General features: G+C 59.7%; 1 protein-coding gene across 2 annotated transcripts in view; it reads left to right on the top strand.

Annotated features, from left to right (window-relative positions):
* Positions 1-20,823, top strand: part of INCENP (inner centromere protein) — a 30,311-nt gene that overhangs the window by 6,286 nt on the left and 3,202 nt on the right. The window contains exons 2-16 of one of the 2 annotated variants that reach the window (XM_074275493.1): positions 5,712-6,331; positions 9,199-9,343; positions 10,495-10,608; positions 11,028-11,779; positions 13,778-13,829; positions 14,450-14,492; positions 14,650-14,758; positions 15,082-15,145; positions 15,711-15,831; positions 15,997-16,131; positions 16,531-16,542; positions 18,427-18,536; positions 18,645-18,762; positions 18,853-18,975; positions 19,240-19,421. In XM_074275493.1, the coding sequence (XP_074131594.1) occupies positions 9,207-9,343; positions 10,495-10,608; positions 11,028-11,779; positions 13,778-13,829; positions 14,450-14,492; positions 14,650-14,758; positions 15,082-15,145; positions 15,711-15,831; positions 15,997-16,131; positions 16,531-16,542; positions 18,427-18,536; positions 18,645-18,762; positions 18,853-18,975; positions 19,240-19,421 (2,072 nt within the window). In that variant the 5' untranslated portion in view covers positions 5,712-6,331; positions 9,199-9,206. Of the gene's footprint in view, positions 1-5,711; positions 6,332-9,198; positions 9,344-10,494; positions 10,609-11,027; positions 11,780-13,777; positions 13,830-14,449; positions 14,493-14,649; positions 14,759-15,081; positions 15,146-15,710; positions 15,832-15,996; positions 16,132-16,530; positions 16,543-18,426; positions 18,537-18,644; positions 18,763-18,852; positions 18,976-19,239; positions 19,422-20,823 lie in introns of those variants that run through there. The other variant, XM_074275492.1, reaches the window with a different exon arrangement.

The following is a 20,823-nucleotide window of genomic DNA, read 5'->3' on the forward strand; positions in this document are numbered from 1 at the left end:
TGAAGGGGGTGGTTTCAGAGAAACATGGCCCATGCAAAGTGCAGCGAGCAGGACCAGGGGACCATTTCTTACACTAGGCACAACGTGGCACGAGGCAGAAAGAACCAACTTTGAAAGATTTAGGAATCCTTTTCAGTTCCAGAGGTTCTTGATGAATGGGGCCCTTGGGAGAGTTTTCTTTAAATAGCCAGCGCTAGAATTTGTTTTGTTGGACCATCTTTCTTATAACAAGGTGGGTTGCTTGGGGTTCTTTTTTGCATTTTCTTCCTTTTCCAGTTGGTAGAAGTCAGAGGAAGAGGTGGATCTGAATGAAAATAAAGTGTAAAAGTTAAAATAAAAACTGCCTGGGTGACTTTGGGCACATCCCTGGGCCTCAGTTTCTCCATCTGTAAAGTGAGGTCTAAATGGCCTCTGAGGTTCCCACCGTTTCTAAGTCTGGTTCTCCATTTCTGACCGGTGACCAGTTCCCTTCTTGGCCAGTGCTGGAGGAAGAACCCTTGCGCGAACCATTTCCCCTCCTCGGTCCTCAGGCTCGCCATCTGTAAAACGGGCTCGTGAATTCCCCAATCCTGCTCGCATGAACCCTCCAGTCACAGCCTCATTTTACAGACGGGGAATGTGAGGCCCGGGGGGCTCCGGCCTCCAGAGCTCCCCGCGGCGCCCAACACTAGGCTGGACAGAAGGGCTGGCTCGTGACTACCCCGTACCGAGGTGGCGCGGGCAGCCGGCTGCGCCTGTGTTGGGAGGGAGGCTCGCGAGTCCTCACACTGCGCAGGCTTCTCTTTTTAAAACCCCCCAAGCCACGCCCCCATTTCAAGCCCACCTGTTTATAATAGCCACAAGCGGAAATGTGGGCGGGCATAGCGGAAAAAAGCGTCCCCGACCGGAAGTTGTGGCGTCGGTCTAGAGAGGCCGGGTGGGGACCCTTCTGCTCCTTCCTCTCCACTGCTCGGAGGTCCCAAGGTCTTTGTCTAAGGGCTCTTGGGACCCTTAAAGTTCCGTTCCGTTCCACGAGCATTGCTTGAGCGCCTGTTGTGTGCAAAGCTTCACTCCCAACTCTGGGTTGTAGAAGCTCGAAACAAAGGAGAGGACTGGCTTCGAATTCAGACCCGGCTTCTTTGTGACCCTTTGAAGGGAGCTCACCCCTCCGCGCCCCGGCTGTGAAATGAGAGGCTTAAACGGGAAGGCCCCCAGGGCCCCCTCCTGTTCCAGGCCTCGGACCACCCAGTCAACAAGCACTTATTAAGCGCTTACGATGTGCCGGTCACTGTGCTAAGCTCTGGGGGTACAGAGTAAAAGTCTCCCGCCCCCAGGAGCTCGGTCTGATGTGGAGACCCATACAGGGCAAGCTATGGACCGATAAATAGGAACTAATTAACAGGGAAAGCCCAGGATCCCCGAGGAGTTAGGCCTGTAAACACCCGGCAGCCAGCCGTTCTGCATCCTCCTCCGCAGCATGGGGATGGGGAGCCTAGTGGTGCCCTTCCTTGATTTGGAGAGTCCAATAGACTGGATCGCCTTTAAGTGAAGCAGGATGGCACAAAGTGGTCACCAGAGTCCCGTGGGCTGGTCATGGCCCGGTGGCCACAGGAACGTTTGGCTCTCATCCACGCATTCCAGCCAGGAAGCCTTCACATGCTGGGGTATACCCACCCGGTATAAAGGAAGGGTACAAATCAAACATTTATGGAGAATAAATCATGACTTCATGACCCCCCACTTTCAGTGGCTATTAAAAAAGTCCAAGCCAGAGCCAGAGTATGTGAACAGAGATCAGGGGTGGATGAGAGAGATGAAGGAAATGTGGACATAATACACGGAGTCCAACCTGGACCCGTCCAGAAGCCATCTCTCTAGAACCTCCCTAACAAGTGCTAATCCAGCCTTCATTAGGCAGAAAAGAAACATTGTCCAGGTTGAGGTCACTCCAATGGTCAGAACGTCTTCCCAACATCAAGCCTAGAGTTACCTCCTCGACCTGACAATCCACCCAGGACAAGCCAGAGCATGACAGATGCTATCTTTTCTAGGCTAAAGGTGATAGAATTAGGACATCGCATAAAATGGTCCTGTCTTGGACCGCTATGAGATGGATAATGAGCTGGTCTTAATATTGAGCCAAATGGACTTGATGACCTTTGGGAAAGAGCAATGCCTGGACTTCTTCCTGAAGCAGAAATCCGCTGATAATTTTCCTGGTGTTGCTACAAATCTGGTAATCTCACAACATCTTTAAAGGCTCAATGGGGATGATGCACTTTGTAACACTGAATATTACCAGATCAATTTAGTTTTTAGTTTGAATTACTGACACTGAGCAGCAATTTTATAATTTACACCAAAAAGTTTGATGAGGTGCTGAGAAATTAAGGGATTGCCCATGGTTATTGGGCAGGGGACCACAGTCACTTCATGACATTTAAAAATATTTTCTATTTTTCCACTTACATGTAAAAATTTTAATTTTTTTTTTTTTTTACAAAATTTTGCATTCTAAATTCTCTTCCTTCCCTCTATTGAGAAGACGATCAATTTGAGAAAGGTTACACATGTACAGTCATGTAAAACATATTCCATGTTAGTCATCATGTGAAAGAGAACAGATAATCTGCCCCAAGAAAAATAAAGTGAAAATAGCATGCTACTACCTGCATTCAGATTCCATCAGCTCTTTCTCTGGGGATAGATGGAATTTTTCATCAAGAGTCCTTTAGAATTGTCCTGGAGAAGAGCTAAGTCATTCACAACTGATCATCATATAGTATTGCTGTTACAATGTTCTCTGGGTTCTGCTCATTTCAATCTATCAGTTCCTATAAGTACTTCTAAGTTTTTTTGAGAGCATCCTGCTTATCAGCACAATAGTATTCCTTTTTATTTAAATTATTTTTTCAGGTTATACATGTACATTCATTTTTTAAAAATGTCCTTATGAATAATGTTGGGAGAGAAAAATCAGAAAAGGAAAAAAACACGAGAAAAAAAGAAATGTAAAAGAGTGAACATAGCATATGTTGATTTACATTTTCTCCATAGTTCTCTTTGAATGCAGATAGTATTTTCCATCCAAAGATTATTGGGCTTGCCTTGGATCACTGAACCGCTGAGAAGAACCAAGTCTGTCATAGTTGATTATTGCACACAATCTTGCTGTTACTATGTATAATATATTCCTGGTTCTGCTTGTTTCACTCAGCATCGATTCATGTAAATCTTTCCAGGCCTTTTTAAAATCAGCTTGTCATTTTTTATAAAACTCTAATATTTCATTACTTTCATATACCATTAGCTTGTTCAATCATTCCCAGTTGATGGGCATCTCATTTTCCAATTCTTTGCCACCACAAAAAAGGCTGATGCAGTTTTGCACATGTGGGTCCCGTTTCCTTTTTTATGATTTCTTTGGGATACAAACCCAGTAAAGGGTATGCAGAGTTTTGTATCCTTGTGGGCATAGTTCCAAATCAATCTCCAGAATGATTGGAAGCACAGTAACATTCCGTCACAATCATATACCACAACTTGTCCAGCCAAACTCCAATTGGTGGACGTTTCCTCAATTTCTCATTCATTAATACCATAGAAAGAGCTAAATTTTTTTGTACACACAGGTCCTTTTTTTTCCTTTAACATTTTTTTTTTTTTTTTTTTTTTGATAAAGACCTATTAGTGCTATTTCTGGGTCAAAGAATTTTATAGCCCTTTGGCATAGTTGCAAATTGCTTCCTAGAGTTGTTGTATCAGTTCACAATTCCACCAAGAGTGCACTGGTGTACCAATATTTCCACATCTTCAACATTTGTCATTTTCCTTTTGTCATATAGCCATTTTGATAGATGTGAGGTAGTACTTCAGAGGTGTTTTAATTTGCATGTTTCTAAATAAGTGATTCAGAATTTATATGACTATAGGTAGCATTGATTTCATCTGAAAAGTACCTGTTCATATCCTTTTCCCACTTATCAAGTGGGGAATGACTTGTATTTTTAGAAATTTGAGTCTGTTCTCTCTATATTTTGAGAAATGAGGCCTTTATCAGAGACACTGGTCTGTGAAGATTGTTTCCTAACTTTTCATTCTAATCTCGGCTACGTTCGTTTTGTGCAAAATCTTTAACTTTAAGCAGTCAAAATTTTCCTTTAATAATGCTCACTTCCTCGTGTTTATAAATTCTTCCCTTATCTATAGATCTCACAGCTAAACTATTCCATGTTCCTCTTAATTTGTTTATGGTATTCTTTTCATCTAAATCATGTACCCATTTTGATTTTATCTTCACATACAATGTGGGATGTTGGTCTATACTTATTTTCTGCTTAACTATTTTTCAGTTTTCCCAGCATTTCTTGTTAATATGTTATGGTTCCCAAAATCTAGATTTTGGGATATAGCCAAGACCTTATTACTATGGTTGATTACTATGATTGAATGTTCTTAATCCATTTCCCTGATTCACTATTTCTTAGCTGATACTTTATAGTACTTTATGTACATTAACTTAATTGGTACTTTATAATATCGTTTGAGACCTGGAACTGTTTGGCCACTTCCTATAATTTTTCCATTGGTTCTCTTATTAACCTCCTGTTCCTTCAGATTTTGTTTCTAGCTCTATAAACTAATTCCTTGGCAGTTTGATTGGTATGGCACTGCATGAGAATTATCATTTTAATTGACTCTGCCTATCCATAAACAATATTTTTCCAATTGTTTAGATATGACTTATGTGAAATGTGTTTTATGATTGTATTCATAGTGTCCTAGGTTCCAGGTTGACTCCCAAGTACTTTATGTTGTCTACAGTTATTTTGATTGGATTATCTAACGTTTGCTGCTGGACTTGGTTGGGAATAGAAATGCTAATGATTTATGCATTTCACAACATTTTGATGAACTTGGACAACAAAGTACAAATCCTACTGCACCTCCCTCCCCATAGAACCCTCACACAAGGATCTGGGAAGGGGATGGTCTCGCGAGGTTGTAGAGCGCTTCTTGTGCTTGGATTAGAGATTCTACAATTGTGGTTCTATTTGGGCAGGGGAGGCTTTCTTACTGACACTGAATCCTGTCGGTTGCTTTCCAAGTCTGCCCTCTGCTGACCCTCCCCCATTTCTCCATCCGCCCCCCCTCCCCGGTAAAGCTTGCTTCCCCACCTAAGTTGCTGCAGAAGGCTGATGGGGGCCTGAAAGGTTCCCCCCAGGAGGCTGAATGCGCCTCCTCCCCCTCCCCTTCAGTCATGGGACCCTCCTAGCTCCCAAGGTTGGTCATGGCACACTGCTCCCTCCCCGTAGTGGTGCCCTTTCTGCTCTAGGTATCCTGCATTTATTGATCTGTATAGATGCTTGAATGAATGAATGAGTGAATGAATGAATGAATGAGTGAATGAATGAATGAATGAGTGAATGAATGAAAGCGCTGGCTTTGCTTCTCCTCCTCCTCATTCTTCCTGTTAGGCACACCGGGAGGGCTAATCAAGGATTGGATGATGGGAACACAGGCCGACTTCTCCTGGGAGGTGCTAGATGGGAGCGGGGGCTGTCAGGATGCGAGGACTGGGAGGGGAGGAGGGAGCCAGGATTCCGTGACGCAGAGGGGAGGAGGGAGCGCAATCAGGCTCGTACAAAGGTGCGGAGAGGGGAGATGGCGGGCTGTGGGGGAGGACCAGCGGGAGCGTAGTGTGGCTAACGCGTGGATATCCTTTTTCACAGCTCTGCGAGCACTACTATGGGCTCCACTCGCAGACACAACGAAAGAAGCAGCGCCCGCTCTCGGAAAGTTTACATCTACCACCCAGCGCCAGAGAAGAGAAGAAAAGCCTGCTAACTTACGGTCCGGTTTAAAGAATGCAGGAAGGGGTGGGGCGCCGCTGCCGCAAGGCACGTCGGGACTTGTAGTCTTCCTCCTCCCGATGCTCTCCGAGAACTTGGCCGCCCGCCCCTTCCTTCAGGCGCGCCTCTGGGACCAAAAGCGGAAGCGAAGCGGCCTCTGCAGGGACCGGGCCTCCGAAAAGCCTTGACTGCCACTCTCGACAGCCAATAGGCGATCGACTCAGCGGCAGCCGCACGGTGATTGGCTGCGGACTCGGCGACGACCCGGTCCGTCTCTCCCAAGATTGGCCACGTCTTCGGGTTTGAAAATCGTCGTTTTCGCCCGCGCTTTGCTCCCGAGCTGTGGCTGCGCGGCTTATGCTCCGGAATCGGGGCGCCGGCCGGAGGAGCGGGCGGCCGGAGGGGCGCGAGCGCGGGCCGGGCGGCGCTTCCAGCCGCAGCGGGGGCCGCGGGCCGCCGACCGTGGAACGAAGCGGGCGGGGCCCGGCGGAGCGAGCCAGGTGAGCTGCGGCCGCGTCCCCCCTCCCCCCCCCTCCCCCTCCCGCCGCTGCGCCGGTCCCGCCCGTCTCCCCCTGACAGCCTCAGAGCCGCTGGGCGCTTTCTACAGATGGGGAAACGGAGGCAGGGCCTGGGAACCAGGGCCGGCCCGGTCCTCCCCCCCGGGAGCAGTGACCCCGCCTTGGGGGCTGACCCCGGACTGCCCGAGAAGCATCCGCAGAGCGGAGCCAGACCCCAAAACCAGCCGCGAGCCCCGAGACCCCCCTCGTGCCTGGCGCCCCCGCCGGGGAGACCCCCGTGCCAGTGCGGAGCGCCCTGACAACCTGGCAGTGCCCGGGCCCTGTGCCCGCCCTTGGGGGCGCCTGGGGGGAGGGGTCTTCTCCCACCCCCGTGTTTGGGCCGGGGGTGTGCTCCCCCCCCCCAGCCCCTCACTGGGGGGTCAGAGGGCAGCCGAGGGGCGGTGCCGGGCGGAGCTTAGGGCAGGCCTTGATGGGCAGGAGCAGGCCCCCTCCTTCCCCCCTCCCCCGGGGCTCTGCCGGCCAGGCTGGCTGCCCCTGCCCCTCCCCTGCGGCGGGACCCCCAAGAGCCTCAGACCCCCTTGTTTAGGATCTCACGTGGATGTGGATGAGCTCCCCTGGGAGCCAGCGTCTGTCCGGAGGGAGGGGGTCCTCCCCAGAACCGGAGCTGAAAGGCCGGGCCTGGGGCTTCTCTTTGGTGTGACCACTCTGGGCCCCGCCCCTCCCCCAGCCTTGGGGGTGCTCCTGTCCCAGGAGCCCCAGGAGCCCCAGCCCCCTCGCCGGGCCCCCCCCCCCCCCCACTGCTGAGGTCTCTGGGGGGTGATTACCTGGGATTCTGTCACCTCCGGGGGGGCTCAGGACCCCCAGGGAAGCCCCCTCGCTGGAAGCATCACTTCAGCCTGTCTCACGGCCTGGAGGATCAAGCGGGGGGCAGGGAGGACCCCGGACCCCGTTTTACCGATCAGGAAGTTGAGGCTCAAGGGGGAGGGGCTCGCCTGAATCCTGCGGGTCAGAGGTCAGACAAGTCCGACCTGGGGCGGGACCCTGCACTCCCGCCGCCCCCCGTGGCCCCCCCAGCGCCGGAGCCGGGCTCTCCCCCGTCCTCTCACTAACCACCGCGGAATTCTGGAACCCCAACAGTCTACCTGACTCCTAAAGGGACAGTTGGTTCTGAAGGTTCCCCTTTGGCTTCAGTGATCGGGAAATGGCCAGAAAATGGGGCCTGGGAGGCCAAAGCGTGGTCAGGCCCCCCTTGTGTGGCTGCAGACCCGCCGGTGAGCCCCCCGCCCGGATCCCCGGGGGAGGGGGCCCGCGCTGGATTCTTGGCCTCCCCCAGAAGGCACCTGGACAGTTCCCTTTGTCCCGGGGACCCCAGAGGCTGAGAGGGCTCCCTGCCCCCCGCGCCGGCCGGCCCCGTCCACCCTCCCCGAGGCGAGAGAGCCCCCGTCAGAGCCGGGCTCGGGAGGCCGCACCGCCCGGTCCCCCCCCCCCGACCCGCAGGGCCGTACTCCCGGGTGCCCTCCGACCCCCCGAGCGCGGGCCGGGCCGGAGCCAGCACGTCCCAGACCGGGCGCCCGGCTCCCCGGCTGTTGTGAATATCCAGTGAGATGAAGGACTTTGCCGACCTTGGAGCCCCCTCTAGTCTGGGGTTTCTCCCGCTCACAGGGGGGGGGGGGGTGGGGGGGGGGTGGGGTGTGCAGGCCTGGCTGTCCCCTCCCCCACGTCTACGCCAGCTGCCCTGTATGGAAGCAAGGGCCCGCTTTGCTGCTGAGACCTGATGACCCGGGTCGGGCTTGTAGGGACACGAGTCACAAGGGAAGAGTCGGGCCGTTACCTGCCTCCCCCGCCGTCCTTTTGCCTGCTCCTCCCTGGGCTCCCCGCTGGGGCCCGCGTCCCCCAGCTCCACATCCCCGGCTTGGAGCGAGGGGGCGATTGGAGCTGGGAACGAGGCTGGAGGGCAGTGAGCCCAAATGGCAGGGACGGTTCCTGTGGGTTCTGCCAGGGCCGTGGGGGCCCGGGGGATGAACGACGTCCCTGCCGGCCAGGCCCGAGGATCCTGGCACTGAGTGAGAGCCACAATGAGGGAGTGAGGGGCAGGGCTGGGCTCCCGCCTTAGAGCCGGTTTTCTCCTGTGGCCCCCCGGCCAATCCCCAAGCCTCTTAGCGACCCCGGCCGGACGTGTCCGGGGCCCGGGCTGACCTCCCGGCTTCCTGCCAAGACCCTGAGATGAGGCCGGCCTTGTTGAAACCTCTTAGCAGCCGGGGAATCCTCAGGCAACAAAGAGGATGGAAGGAAGAAGGGAAGGAGGGAGGGAGGGAAAGAAGGAAAGGAGGAAGGAAGGGAGCAAGGAGGGAAGGAAAAAAGTGGGGGAGGGAAGGAGAGTGCAAGGCCCTGGGCTTAGCACTCTAAGTGCAAGCAAGCAAGCCAGTGCCTGCCTTCGCTAGGTCCCCGTGGGGGGTGCACCTCCAGGAAGTGGGCGGGGAACTGGCCGACACCCCCTTCCTGGGGCGAGCAGACTTGGGTTTATGACTGGATCTGATCCCTTCGGAATAGTCAGCCTTTCTGACACCTCTGGTTTGTAGGAGGGATGGGGGGCAACCTTGCGGCCCAGGCCAAGGGGCAGGTGTGCGGCTGGGAGTGGAAGGGGGAAGTTCACTGCCAGGCTCCAGCCAGACAGGAGCGTGCCCAGCCTCCCTCCTCCTCGTGCAGGAAGCTGCCCCCAGCAGTGAGTTCAGGGTGGAAGAATGGGTGGGGCCTGAGCACCCCCCCAGCTCAGACTGTTTCCCCACAGGGGACCTAGGTTTCAGGCTGAGTGTTCTAATTGTTGCTTCCTTTGGGTTCTGGGGTCGCAGGCGGAACCATGGGGACCACCATGGGCTCGGCGAGCATCCTGGATCTCTGCAGCACCAAACTGATGGAGTTTATCTGCAATGTGGAGAACAAGGACATGGTGTGGCTGCAGGAGATCAAGGAGGAGGCCTTGAAGATGTTCTCCAGGTGAGTCCGGCCTGGGGCCAGGGTGGGTGCAGCAGTGAAGGGCCGGCCGGGCAGAGGCCAGAGGCCACCAGAAGCTGAAGGAGAGATAGTAAAAGGGGGAACCTCACCCCGGAGCAAGGCCGGGCCAAAGCAAACGAGAAGGTGCAGCCGAGCAGACGAGCGTGCTTGTCCGGGTCCCGCTCAGGCCTGGCCAGCGTCCTGCCCTCCCCTCCTCTGCCCTTGTGTTTCTTTTCTTTGCCCCCCTTCTCCCTCCTCTCCCTCCCTCTGCCGGGCAGTGGACAAAACTAGGAGGATGAGCCTCTCTGGGAAGCCATCTGGCCAAGGCCAGCACCCCCTCTGCCCATCCTGGACGCTGCCCACTTCAGAAACAGCTTCCCCAGAGCCTTGCTGACCGCTCCTGGTGCCTGGGGGCCGGCTGCTCCCCCTGCCATCCAAGGCTGGGGCTACCGGGCTCTCCCTCCTCCCTGCCCTCCTCTTCCTCTTCCTCTTCTCTCCCTCTCGCTGCTCCCCTCCTCTTCTCCCTCCACGTCACTCAGTGCGCGAGTGGAGGGCGGGCGTGAGCCCTTCTTTCTGTCCCCCAAGCGATAAACATTAGAGGTGAAATCTGAACCCGGGACCTGTCTCCCTGCAGTGTTGGGAGGGCCCCCATTCCTGCTCTCCCCTCGAGAATGTGGGTTCTGCCGGACTGGGGAGTCGTAGGCTGATTAAGCACAATTGAGGCTGAATGCTCCGGCCCGGCCCGCTGTGCCCAAGCCTCGGCATGTCAGGGTTGGCAGAGAGTGGCACAAATGGGGCCCCTGTGATCCTTCGAGCAGTCGAGGGCTGGATGCTGTGAGCAGCGCCGTCATGTGGGCTCTCTGCGGCTGCGTCTCCCAGGTGACACTTAGCTCCCCATGTGACTGCGTCTGCAGCCTGGGAGGTGGAGCAGCTTGAGCAAATCCAGGGCCTCTCCGGGCCCCAGTTTTGTTATCTTTGAGGTGGAGGATCCTCCAGACTGGGCCCTGGCCCAGAAGGCGAGGATGGAGCGGAGGAGGAGGAGGAGGCCCACCCTCCTCTGTGATGGACAGGAAAGCCCGGGGGCCCTGCCCGGCCAGGTGGAGCCCTCAGGGCAGCTGCCAGCACAATCCTGACTCCCCTTTCTTGGCCCCCAGTGACTTCAGTGTGGAGCCTGAGCTGATGCCCAAAACGCCATCGCAGAAGAACCGCCGGAGGAAGAAACGGTTTTCCTCCATTCAGGATGAAAATAGGCCCCCCAGCAGGAAAAGGTGGGTGGGCTTTGGGCAGCGGAGACAAGCTGGGCCCCTTCTCTGCCACAGCAGCTCTCGGGGTGGGGGTGGGAGGCCTCTGAGGGTCCCTGCTGTTAAATGATGGTCTTGTGCGAGCGCTCTGGGACACACCAGGGGGCGCGGGAAGAGGAGGCCCAGGCAGGAAGCGCAGGGCAGGAGCTTGGCGCTGGCAAGTGGCCCAGAGGCATAAGGGAACCTGGAGCTCCTCCAGTTCAAGATCCTCATTTTTACAGATGAGGAAACTGAGGTGGTCCCCGGGAGGTGACTGAGGCTGGATTTGAACTCGGGCCTCCTGGTTGCGAGTTTTTCGGTGGCCCTGGCGCTTGGCACTCCAGATTGGCAGTGCCTGGCGTCTCTGCCCAGGGCCACGTCTCAGGGACGCCCTTTCCCTCTCCCAGGTTGTCACGACGAGCAAACCGCAGGAGCAGTCAGCTCGGCCGGAGGCTCCTGCGCAGCAAAGACCGCCTGGAGAAGCTGGTCCTGGTGGTGGCAGAGAACGGCTCCATCCCTCGGGGGGCTCGCAGCCAAGCCACGGGCGTCCCCTCCCTGCCTGAGTCCCCCACATGGCTCCCCAAGAAGTCCGGGAACCTGCCGGCCGTCGAGGGGCTCGTGCCCGTGGTGGAGATTGGCATCAGCGAGCAGCGCAGCGCCGAGAAGTGCCTGGAGGCGAGCAAGGCCCGGATGGCCGAGCAGAAGCTCTCCTTCGTCGGCTCGGGCCGCGAGGACGAATCGGTGCCAAAGAAGCAGGCGGAGGGCTTCCTTGAGCCCGCCCCCGGGACCTCTTTGGCGGCGCCCCCTGAGGGGCCGCAGGGGAAAGCCGTCAGGTCGGCTCGCCACGTGGCCAAACTCCGGATAGCGCGGGCGGCCTCTCCCGAAGCGGCGGTGACCGAGCCGGACGGGGCCCCCCCCTGTGCGGGAGTGCAGCCCCAGCCAGAGGCCCAGCTCAAGGACTTGCCCGAGAGCCCACGGACCCCGACGGGCTCCCGCCCTGACCGGCGCTCGGTGCGGAGGAGCCTGGTGCGCAAATCCTCCCAGGCCCACAGGGTCTCCCTGATTCATAAGTACTCCATGGTCCCCAAGAGGATCAGCTCGACGCGGCGGTCCTCCCGCAGGCAGGCCCAGGAACCAGCCGCCACCGGCCGCATCATCTGTAAGTGGCCGGGCCTTTTCGGGTCCCTCCCCTGCCTCGTTTGGGGTGCCCCGGTCCTCGGCTGAGAGGATGTCTGCCCTGGGAGGGAGCTCCGGATCGAGGAGGGGAGTCTTCCCCCCATCCCCAGACTTGGGAGATTGTCTGAGCTTCCTCAACATGGTAGAGGATGGAAGGCCAGCTGGGAAGGCCGAGGAGGGATCAGGCCGCCCCTGGTCCCTGCGCCTGGGAAGACTGGCCCAGCAGAGGCTCCGGCCGGCGCCGTCTCCCAAGCGGGAGGGCTTTCGTCTTGGGCCTGGCCGGGAGGACTCCGTGTGTCTCAGAATCAGACTGATGAAATTTCGAGGGGTTCTTCATTGGCCCCGGGGGAAAGGGGGGTCATGGATGGGGGGCTTCAGGAGCTGGGTGGTCTCAGGCAGTTGCCTTTCTTGGCCCTGAGAACCGTAGCAGCGCCTGCCTGACGAGGGTGAGGATCAGGGCCTGGATGGGCTTCCTGGGTTCCCTTGCAGAGCAAGGGCAGAGGCCTGGCCCCCATGTCCTCCCCACCTGCTGGGCCGTCCCCCTTCCATCCCCTTCGGCTGCCCCTCTCTTTGATCTCAAAGGGGGCTGGAGGAGGCCCAGCTGCGGCAGAGGCTGGCAGAGGCCCGCTGCCTCCCGCTCAGAGTCTCTCGCCCCCCTTCCTTGAAGGCTGATGGCCTGTCTGAGATGCTCGGGGTGTCCCTTCGGGGAGCAACCTCTCGTACCCCTGGGGTCTCAGGGACTTGGAGGGTGAGTCCCGGCAATCCGATTCATTTGAGGGGCCCTTTTTGTCCCAGGATACTGTGCGAGGAAAACCTGGGGGCCCTGGGAAAAGGCTGGAGATTGGGGGGTGGGCCCCCCAGGTAGCAGTTGTGGGAGAAGACAGGGGTATGTCAAACATGAGTCATTGGGCCTTTTCAGGCCCGTCCCATTCTCTGTGACCCCATTGGGGATTTCCTTGGCAGAGACTGGAGCGGTCGGCCATTGTGCAGACGAGGAAACTAAGGCAGACGGGTCACTTGGCTAGGGAGTGTCTGAGGCCGGATTTGTATTCAGACAGAGGAGGCCTCCAAGCCCAGCGCCCTCACTGTCCCAGGGACACCCAGACCCCCTGAGAGGGGGGAGAAGTGAGGGAAATGTGGCCCAACAGCCCAGGGTGACTGAAGGCTCAGGCTTTGCCCACTGTGGCTTGGGAAGGGGTGGCCGAGGCCCGGGTCCCAGAAGCGGCCCCTCAGTGGACCTGGGGGGAGGTAGGGACCACTGTCCTTGGGGCTTCAGTCCGTCGTGGTCTGGGAACCACGGCCAGGGATCTTAGGGTGCCTGGGCTGGTCACCGGCCTTAGTGTCTCCACGGCTAAAATGGGAGGCTGGGTCCAGACCTGGGCATGGAGAGTGGTCAGGGCAGCTCCAAGGCGGGGAGGCCGGCCTGGAAAAGAGGCCCTGGGAAGCTCTGGGCCCGACTTCTCTGGGGACCCCAGAGCCCGGAGCAGCCCAGAAGGGCATCCTGGGGGCAGTGGCTGTCTCCTGTTCTGGGCCTCTGGTCTCTGCAGAGAAGCCCCCCTTCTCCCCAAGTTCACTTGGGCCTCCCCAGCCAGGACTGGTCCTCAGGCTTGAAGCTGGTTCCTTTGACTCCCACACTAGACCACAGGGTCTCAGAGCTTCGGAAAGATTAGTGTGGAGAATGGGGGTGAAACGGGGAGGAGCCCCCCCACGCCTCAGGCTGCAGAGGCTGCTGGGAAAAGGCCTGAGAGCTTCCCTCTGCTTGTGGCTGTGAGGAAGGAACCTTTCTCTCTGAGCTTCGAGACACTTTCCACACCCCATCTCATTTGTGCCCCTGTGGGGAGGTCCTACCGGTGCCGTGGTCTCCATTTTACAGATGGGGAAACTGAGGCCGGCTGACTTACCGTTCAGACAAGTGCTTTCTGGGCCCTTCCAGGACCCCGCTGGTCTCTGACTGCTGCTTTGTTACTGGCTCTTCTTTCAGGTCACAGCTACCTGGAGAGACTCCTGGACGTGGAAATACCCAGGAAAGCCAGGTGAGAGCCAGACGCCTTTGTCTGTGAGCGCGCCCTGGTGCTCGGGGGCAGGGATGGGGCCCTCTCTCCTGGTGCCTCCAGAGCTGGACACAAAAGGGCATCAGGCCCTTCCAGAAGGAGCCAGAGCTCAGCCGGGCCCCCTCGGCCTCCGCAGGCCCAGCCACACGGGGACTGCACCGTCACCTGTGCTTGCTCCCCCAATCAGCTAGGACCCCTTCCCATGCACCTGACCACCCGTGGATGCCTAAAGGGCAGTCCCCGACTCCCACATTGAGCCGAGGAGAAGGCGATGGGCATGGGGCAGGCCCTAAGGATTCCAGTCCTCCAGGCCAGGGAGGCGGGCGGCCTTGCCAGTGCGAGGGGCTGGATGCCCAGAGCTCTCGTACCCGTGCCGCGGGTCCTTCAGGGGCAGGTGTGGGGGCCCCAAGATGCTTCCTCGAGCCCCACGTCTGTCAGGGGGGCTTCCTGTTGGCCCAGTGGCGAGGGCCCGAATCAGGGCTGGCCTGGGGGGGGGGGTTGCACCTCTGGTTCTGGGTGGAGGGGATGGAGCTTCCTGGTGAGATGCGGCCTCCTGGAGCTTGTTCCTCCTGGCGCTTCAGGCTTTCTGTGTTTTCTTTCAGCTCCGAAGAGGAGGCAGAGGGTGCGACAGAAACCGACCCCGAGGTGGGCACAGCTCGGGCAGAGGGGCCTGGTCCCCGGGTTGGAGGGCAGGGGGCAGAAGGGGCCACCCCTCAAATGGGCCCTCGGGGTGCCCGCCCTGGGCGTGGGAGGGGCTGGGCCCGGACCGGAAGGAAGCCTGATGTGTCGCCCTTGCCCGCAGGTGGTTGAGGGCACCAGGAGGACGCTGCGCCCTCGGAACACCAACAAGATTGCCATCAGCACCCCGAAGGCCCAGCCGGAGTCTGGAGGCCAAGCGGCTGATGACAGTGGTAAGGCCTTCTCTGGGCCCCGGGGGTCCTCGGGGAGCCTGCAGGATGGACACCTCCCCATCCCCCCCTCTGGTCGTGGGCTAGGGGCTAGGAGCGTGGTCAGAGGGGCTCTGTCCCCGAGGGGCCGGACACCGGCCGACCCGTCACGGCCGCAGGGACTCTGGGGAAAGCTTCTCTTCTCTGAGTAAGACGGTTGCCATGTTAGGCGGGGGGTGGGGGTGTTGTACCTCAAGGAACAAGTTGAGGAGGAGGAGGTGGGCCCTACGCAGGCCCTTGGAGAGACAGTGGGCGCGAGAGCCCCCCTCATCTGCTTTCCTCCCCAGAGAACAAGAAGGGCAGAAGCGAGGAGCCACGGGAGGAGCTGCGGGAGCCGCTGCAGAGCGTCAGGTAGGGTGACCGGGAGGGGCTCTGGGGAGAGGCCGTGTCTGCCCCAGGCGGGTGGCACGTGAGGGCCCCTGCGCCAGCTGAGGTCGGGGCCTGCCCTTGAGCCGCTTGCACTCGGGCACCTCTGGGGCGGGATGGGAGACCCTCAGCCGGCCCTCCTCAGATGGGCTTGTTTCCTGACCTCTCCGCGTATCCTGTTCCCCAGGGCAGGGCCCGGGTCCTCCTCGCCTCCTGGTGGAGGGGGTGCCTGGGAGGAAGTTCCATGTAATGGGAAGTCTAGGGGTCGGCATGGGGGGGGCTCTCCATTCTCTCCACTGGGATGTTCTCCCCCCACTAGATTGTGAGCTCCCACAGGGCTGAGGAGACTTTAGTTTTGTCCCTCCCCCCAGCCTAGCATGGAGCCCTCCAGGAATGGCCCCGGGCCTGTTACCATGGTGACGGAAGAGTCCTGGCCTAGAAAGCTATGGGAGGGGGGAGCCTGAGACCCCCAGGACCTGTGTGCCTGGGGAGAGGGTCCTGGTTGTCTGGCCCGGGCCCCCATGGGCGCCGCTGCTTGTGCCCCCCACAGGCGGAAGAGGAGCTACAAGCAGGCGGTCAGCGACCTGGACGAGAACGGGGACCACGGGGACGATGAGGCGCTCACTCCCCCTCGAAACAAGACTCCCTCCCCCGTGTGCCCGCCCAGCAAGGTGAGGCCGGGAGGCTCGCGCTCCGGCCCGCTGAGGGCTGCCATGCTCCTGTCCCGTGCCCGCTCGGGTTGGGTGGGGGCTGCCATTCTTCTCTCCCGTGCCCGCTCTCCTCGCCGGCCGCCACTGTCCCCCCCCGGCCTTCATCTCCCCCGTCTCCCTGGGCAGGTGGTGCGGCCCCTGCGGACCTTCCTGCACACGGTCCAGAAGAACCAGATGCTCATGACCCCGACCTCCGCCAGCCGCTCCAGCGTCATGAAGTCATTCATCAAGCGCAACACTCCGCTCCACATGGATGCCAAGGTCAGTGGCAGCCGGGCCGCGCTGCTCCAAGCTAGCTGCGTCCATCTAGGCGCCCACATGTGGCCAAAGTCCGGCCCGGGCCAGGAGCTGGGCCTCGGTAGGCCTCGATTGAGTGTCCCTGCCTTATGAAACCACGTCTTCCCTCTAGTGCTTATGACAACTAGGGGAGACTTGGACCCCGGAAACGGCCAGGAAGCTGCGGGTCAGAGGTCATCCTGGGTCAGAGGCCACCGCGGGTCAGAGGCCGATCCATCCCAGCCTTGAGCGTCCAGGCCTGGTGGCCGGGGGAGCTGTGGGCCTCGGGAGGGGCACTGATGGGAGGGGGCGGGAAGGATGGGGCTCTGTCCCTGGTGGTCCCAGGAGCTAACCCCGGCTTTCCTCCTTGTCTCCTTCACACAGGGCAGTTTTGTTGTAAGTAACGCACCCCCACCCCCATCTTAGTACTGTAGCCACACCCCGCCCTCCCTCCTGGACTGCTGCTGTCTGGCCCACACACTACCTCTGTGAGTAGCTCCTGGGGGCGTCCCCAGAGGTCGACTCGCCGGTCCAGGGTCCACGCGGAGCTTGTCCCGTGGATGCCGGCCTGGCCCGGACGAGCTGACGGGACCCCCCCTCCTCACTGTCGGCCGCCACGACTCTCTCCCCGGCCTCCCTCGACCTCACGGCCTTAATCCCGGGCTCTTGCCAAGAAAACGCCAACCGGCCCCTGGCCTGCGCGCCCCGATTTTCCCCGGACCCTGTGTGGCTTGATGGCGGGTGACAGTGCCCCCTTTCAGACAGTAGAACTGACCTTGCCAGCTAACATTAGTGGGGAAGAACCTTCCTGACCCCCCGAGGCTCCGAGAGCCCGCTGAGGAGGTTGGGCTCTCAGTTCTGACAGGCGGCCGGTCTCCTTGCCTCAAGGAGCTGACCCTCACTCTGGGCGGCTGGTTTTGAAGCTGCAGAGCCGATTGGCTTTGGAAGTGAAGTGGGAGGGGCCAAGAGACAGGCCTGGGCTGATGAAGGCAAAGGGAGCCTGGAATCAGGAACCGGACTCGGAGTCCTGGGTGGAAAATGGGCCTCTGGGAATCAGGGAAGTAGCTGGGGGGAGCGGGCTGGGGGCCGGGCTGTCTCCATAACTTTGTTGGGGCCTGTCCGGGCCCCCGTGTTTGCCCGTGATCTCCTGGGGTGCTGCCTCCTGGATCCCACAGCTGGGGCCTGGCGTGGGCAAAAGGTGCCGGCAGCTGATTAGGAGTCAGTGCCATTGTTTTTTCATGCCTTGGGAGAAGGGGGTGACATCCTGGCTCTGCTCTGAGACCATTGTCCCCCTCATCCCCGCGAGCTTGGGCCCTGCAGGAGACCAAGCTCTCTGCTCAGGGTTGAGGCAGAAGGGTTTCTGGGGCTGCCGCCTTTGAGAGCCGCATGTGGACTCGTGGGCAGGTCAGGGGGCGCGGCCCCGGGCAGCTTCCTGAGGCTGGGGCAGACCCTGCCCCTCTTCCCCCCCGCTTGGGTTGAAGGCGCTGCTGGAAGCAGCTCTGGGCTGAGTCCTTGGGAAAGCAGGCTTCTCACTGGAGAAGAGGGGAGGGAAATGCCCCCCCCAGGCTTCCCTAGCCCCTTTCTGGGAAACCTGGGACTTTGGGGAGGCGGCGATGTCCTTGTGGCCACCTCGGGGAGAGGTCGCGTCCCCGGACTTCTGTCAGAGGCCAGAGTCCCCTCTGCCCGGCCTGGTGGTGCTTGAACACCTCAGCGCAGTGGGGGGCGCATTTCCTTTTGGAGCAGCTTAGCTTTGTGAAAAGGAGCTTGTCTGACTGTCAGTTAGAAAGCTCTGTCGGCCCCCTCCTGATTTTTGAGCCCCCCTCGGGCCCTCAGGATATATTTTCGGGGGGGGGTCTCTCTGAGTTGGTAGCCGGGGGGTGTGGGAGCCATGCCCTGTCCTCCCAGCCACGTGCTGGCATCAATTATGCAGCGCCCCCCAGAGGGACTCTGGCCACAGCTCTCTGAGGGTCTGAGCCCCTGCTCCCCATCCTGCTCTTGCAGCCTGGCTAAGCCCCGCCCCCTCAGTGGTCCCCTGATGTTGACACTTCCCCTGTGTCCATCAAGAGAGCCCGCCCCATCCTGGAGCTGGGGGCCCAGTAGGTCCAGCCTGTCTGACTGAGGCGGAGGCGCCTGGGCCCGGGCCTGGCAGGGATGCTCTGCTCCCAGCACCTCTGGCCGGCGGCGGCCTGGGAGATGCAGGCAGCTCGGCTTGGGGCGGGGAGGCCGCGCTTTGTGGGCACCCGCGGTCTCCACCTCACGGCCCGGCCCCTCTGTCCGCAGGAGAAGGAGCGGCAGCGGCTGGAGAGCCTGAAAAAGAAGGAGGAGGCCGAGCTGCTGAGGAAGCAGAAGGTGGAGGAGGACAAGCGGCGGCGCCTGGAGGAGGTGAAGATGTGAGTGCCGGCGGGCCCGCCCACATCACCACTGGTCCCGTGGGGGCGCCGGGGAGGGTGGGGGGGGTCTCCAAGCCCGGAAGTATCTGTTCTTTGTTGCACCCCCAGGAAGCGGGAAGAGCGCCTCCGGAAGGTGCTGCAGGCCCGAGAGCGGGCAGAACAACTGGAAGTGGAGAAGAAAAAGCGCTTTGAGCAGAAGATGGCGCAGCTGGAGAAGAACGAGAAGGTCAGTGGCGGCCCTGGGCCCAGGGAGGGGGAGGGGAGGGGGGTGCGGGGTCCCGGCCGATGCGGCCTGACCATCTGGGGGCTCTCGCAGGCCAAGGAGGAGCGGCTGGCTGAGGAGAAGGCCAGGAAGAAGGCCGCGGCCAAGAAGCTGGAGGAGGCCGAGGCCAGGCGGAAGCAGGAGGAAGAGGCCAGGAGGCAGAAGAGGCTCCAGCAGGTGAGGAAGCCGGGAGCTGGCCACAGCCCTCAGGGGTTTAGGAGCCCCACACCCGCCTGTGGAGGGCCAGAGCAGGCCCAGGCACCGCCTTCCCCCCTTCCTGGTCTGCAGCTTTCTGGGGGAACAAACTCTGGGTTCGCCTTGTCCTGGGGGGATTAGCAGGGGCGGCTGGGGGCAGTCAGTGACCTGGCTGAGCAGCCCTTGCTGGAGGGGGAGCCTGAGACCGGCCGCCCACCTGACTGGGCCCCTCCCTGCCCACTCCAGGAGGAGGAAGAGCGGAGGTTCCAGGAGCAGCTGCAGAAGAAGAAGGAGGAGGAGCAAGAGCGGCTGCGGAAGCTGGCCGAGGCCCGCAGGATCATGGAGCAGCAGAAGCAGCGGGAGCAGCAGCTGGCCCTGGAGAGGGAGATGGAGAGAAAGCGGGAGCAGGAGCGGCTGCAGGCCGAGAGGTGAGAGACGGGGGAGAGGGAGCCCCGGCGCCATCATCCCCCTCCCGCTGTGGGAGCCTCCCCTCCTCCAAGACTCAGGCTCCCGAGCAGCCCAGGTGAGACTGGCCGCGGCAAGGGGGGGGGGGGGGAACCTGGCTGCACTCCACACATCCTGCCTTGCTCTGGGCCTGCTCGGGCCCTGTCCCCTTAACGTGCACCTCGTCCCCAAGCTGAGCCCGGGCCTCTTCCTGGTGGATTCGTTCCTGACCCTTCCAAAGCCTTCCCGTTTCTGCACAGGCGGCATCATTCCCATCTTGCAGAGAAGGAGACTGAGGCATGGCCAGGAGCAGAGGCAGGCTCACCCCCAGGGGGCGGTAGTTAGCTGTATCTTGATGCCTCTTAAAAATGAGTTTTCTTAATGTCTTTGACAGACAGCCTCCTCCTCCTTCCCCTCCCCCCAGCATTGCTCCTCAGCCTGCCTCCCTAGGGCAGAGCGGATGCCGGGTCAGTGAGGCTTTGGTCAGCGACCTGTCCTCGCGCCCTCCTCCGGGGCCTTTTCTTGCTCCCAGCCCGCCGTCAGCTCGGCTGTCCTGGGTGGGCGCTCCCTCCGGGGGAGCTGCTTCTGCCTCTTCCCCCTTGTGGCTGGGGGCGCTGAGCCGGCCATTTCTCCCTGGGGGCAGGGCCTGGGGAGCTGCGACACGGCCCGGCTCGAGTGACCGCTGCTCTTCTCCATTTTTTCATCCTCCGGACGCCCTGGGTCCCTTTGTTTTCAGGCTGACCGGCCTCTGCAGCCACATCCGCTCTGAGCTTGCCGGCCTCCCCCGGACTCCCTGAGTCTCCAGGGACCCAGCGTCTCTGGGCTCTTGGGGCCCCAAAACTTGTTGTGGGAACCACAAAGGCTGGTCTTGCGCCGATTCCCCCGTGGCTCTCTCCTGAGGGCCTCCGCCGGGGGCCGTGTCGCCCGCTCTGCTTGGGGCTCAGTCTTGTCCTTTCCTGGGACGGCAGCGGGGCTCAGGGGCCGCTCGGCTCTTGCCTTCCAGCTTTCTCTTGACTCCTGGGTTTGCGCTTCCGGGCTTCTCCTTGGCTCTGGGCTTTTCGTCAGGAATATTTGGAAGCCCCCGTTCCAGTGGAGGTCCCTCCCTCTGTAGAGTCGTCGTACCCCGCTTTTAAGCGAGTTTCTTGGCTGCTCCTTTGGCCCATTGAGACCCTGTAGCATTTTGGGATGCGCCGTCAGCGGCAAACCCTTTGAACGTTTTGGACGGTCAGAGGTCAAGGTGGAAGCTGTAGGGAAGGGGGAGGAGTCTGACGTCACGCACTTGGCGGGCGCCCTCCACGTTGCGTGGGCAGTGTCTGTGCCAAGTTCCCTATTCTGACAAAATTCCACGTCCAGAGGTGACACGGCATCCGTGTAATTCCGCGTGTG

The sequence above is a fragment of the Sminthopsis crassicaudata genome, chromosome 6, assembly GCF_048593235.1.
Source record: "Sminthopsis crassicaudata isolate SCR6 chromosome 6, ASM4859323v1, whole genome shotgun sequence".
NCBI lineage: Eukaryota > Metazoa > Chordata > Mammalia > Dasyuromorphia > Dasyuridae > Sminthopsis > Sminthopsis crassicaudata.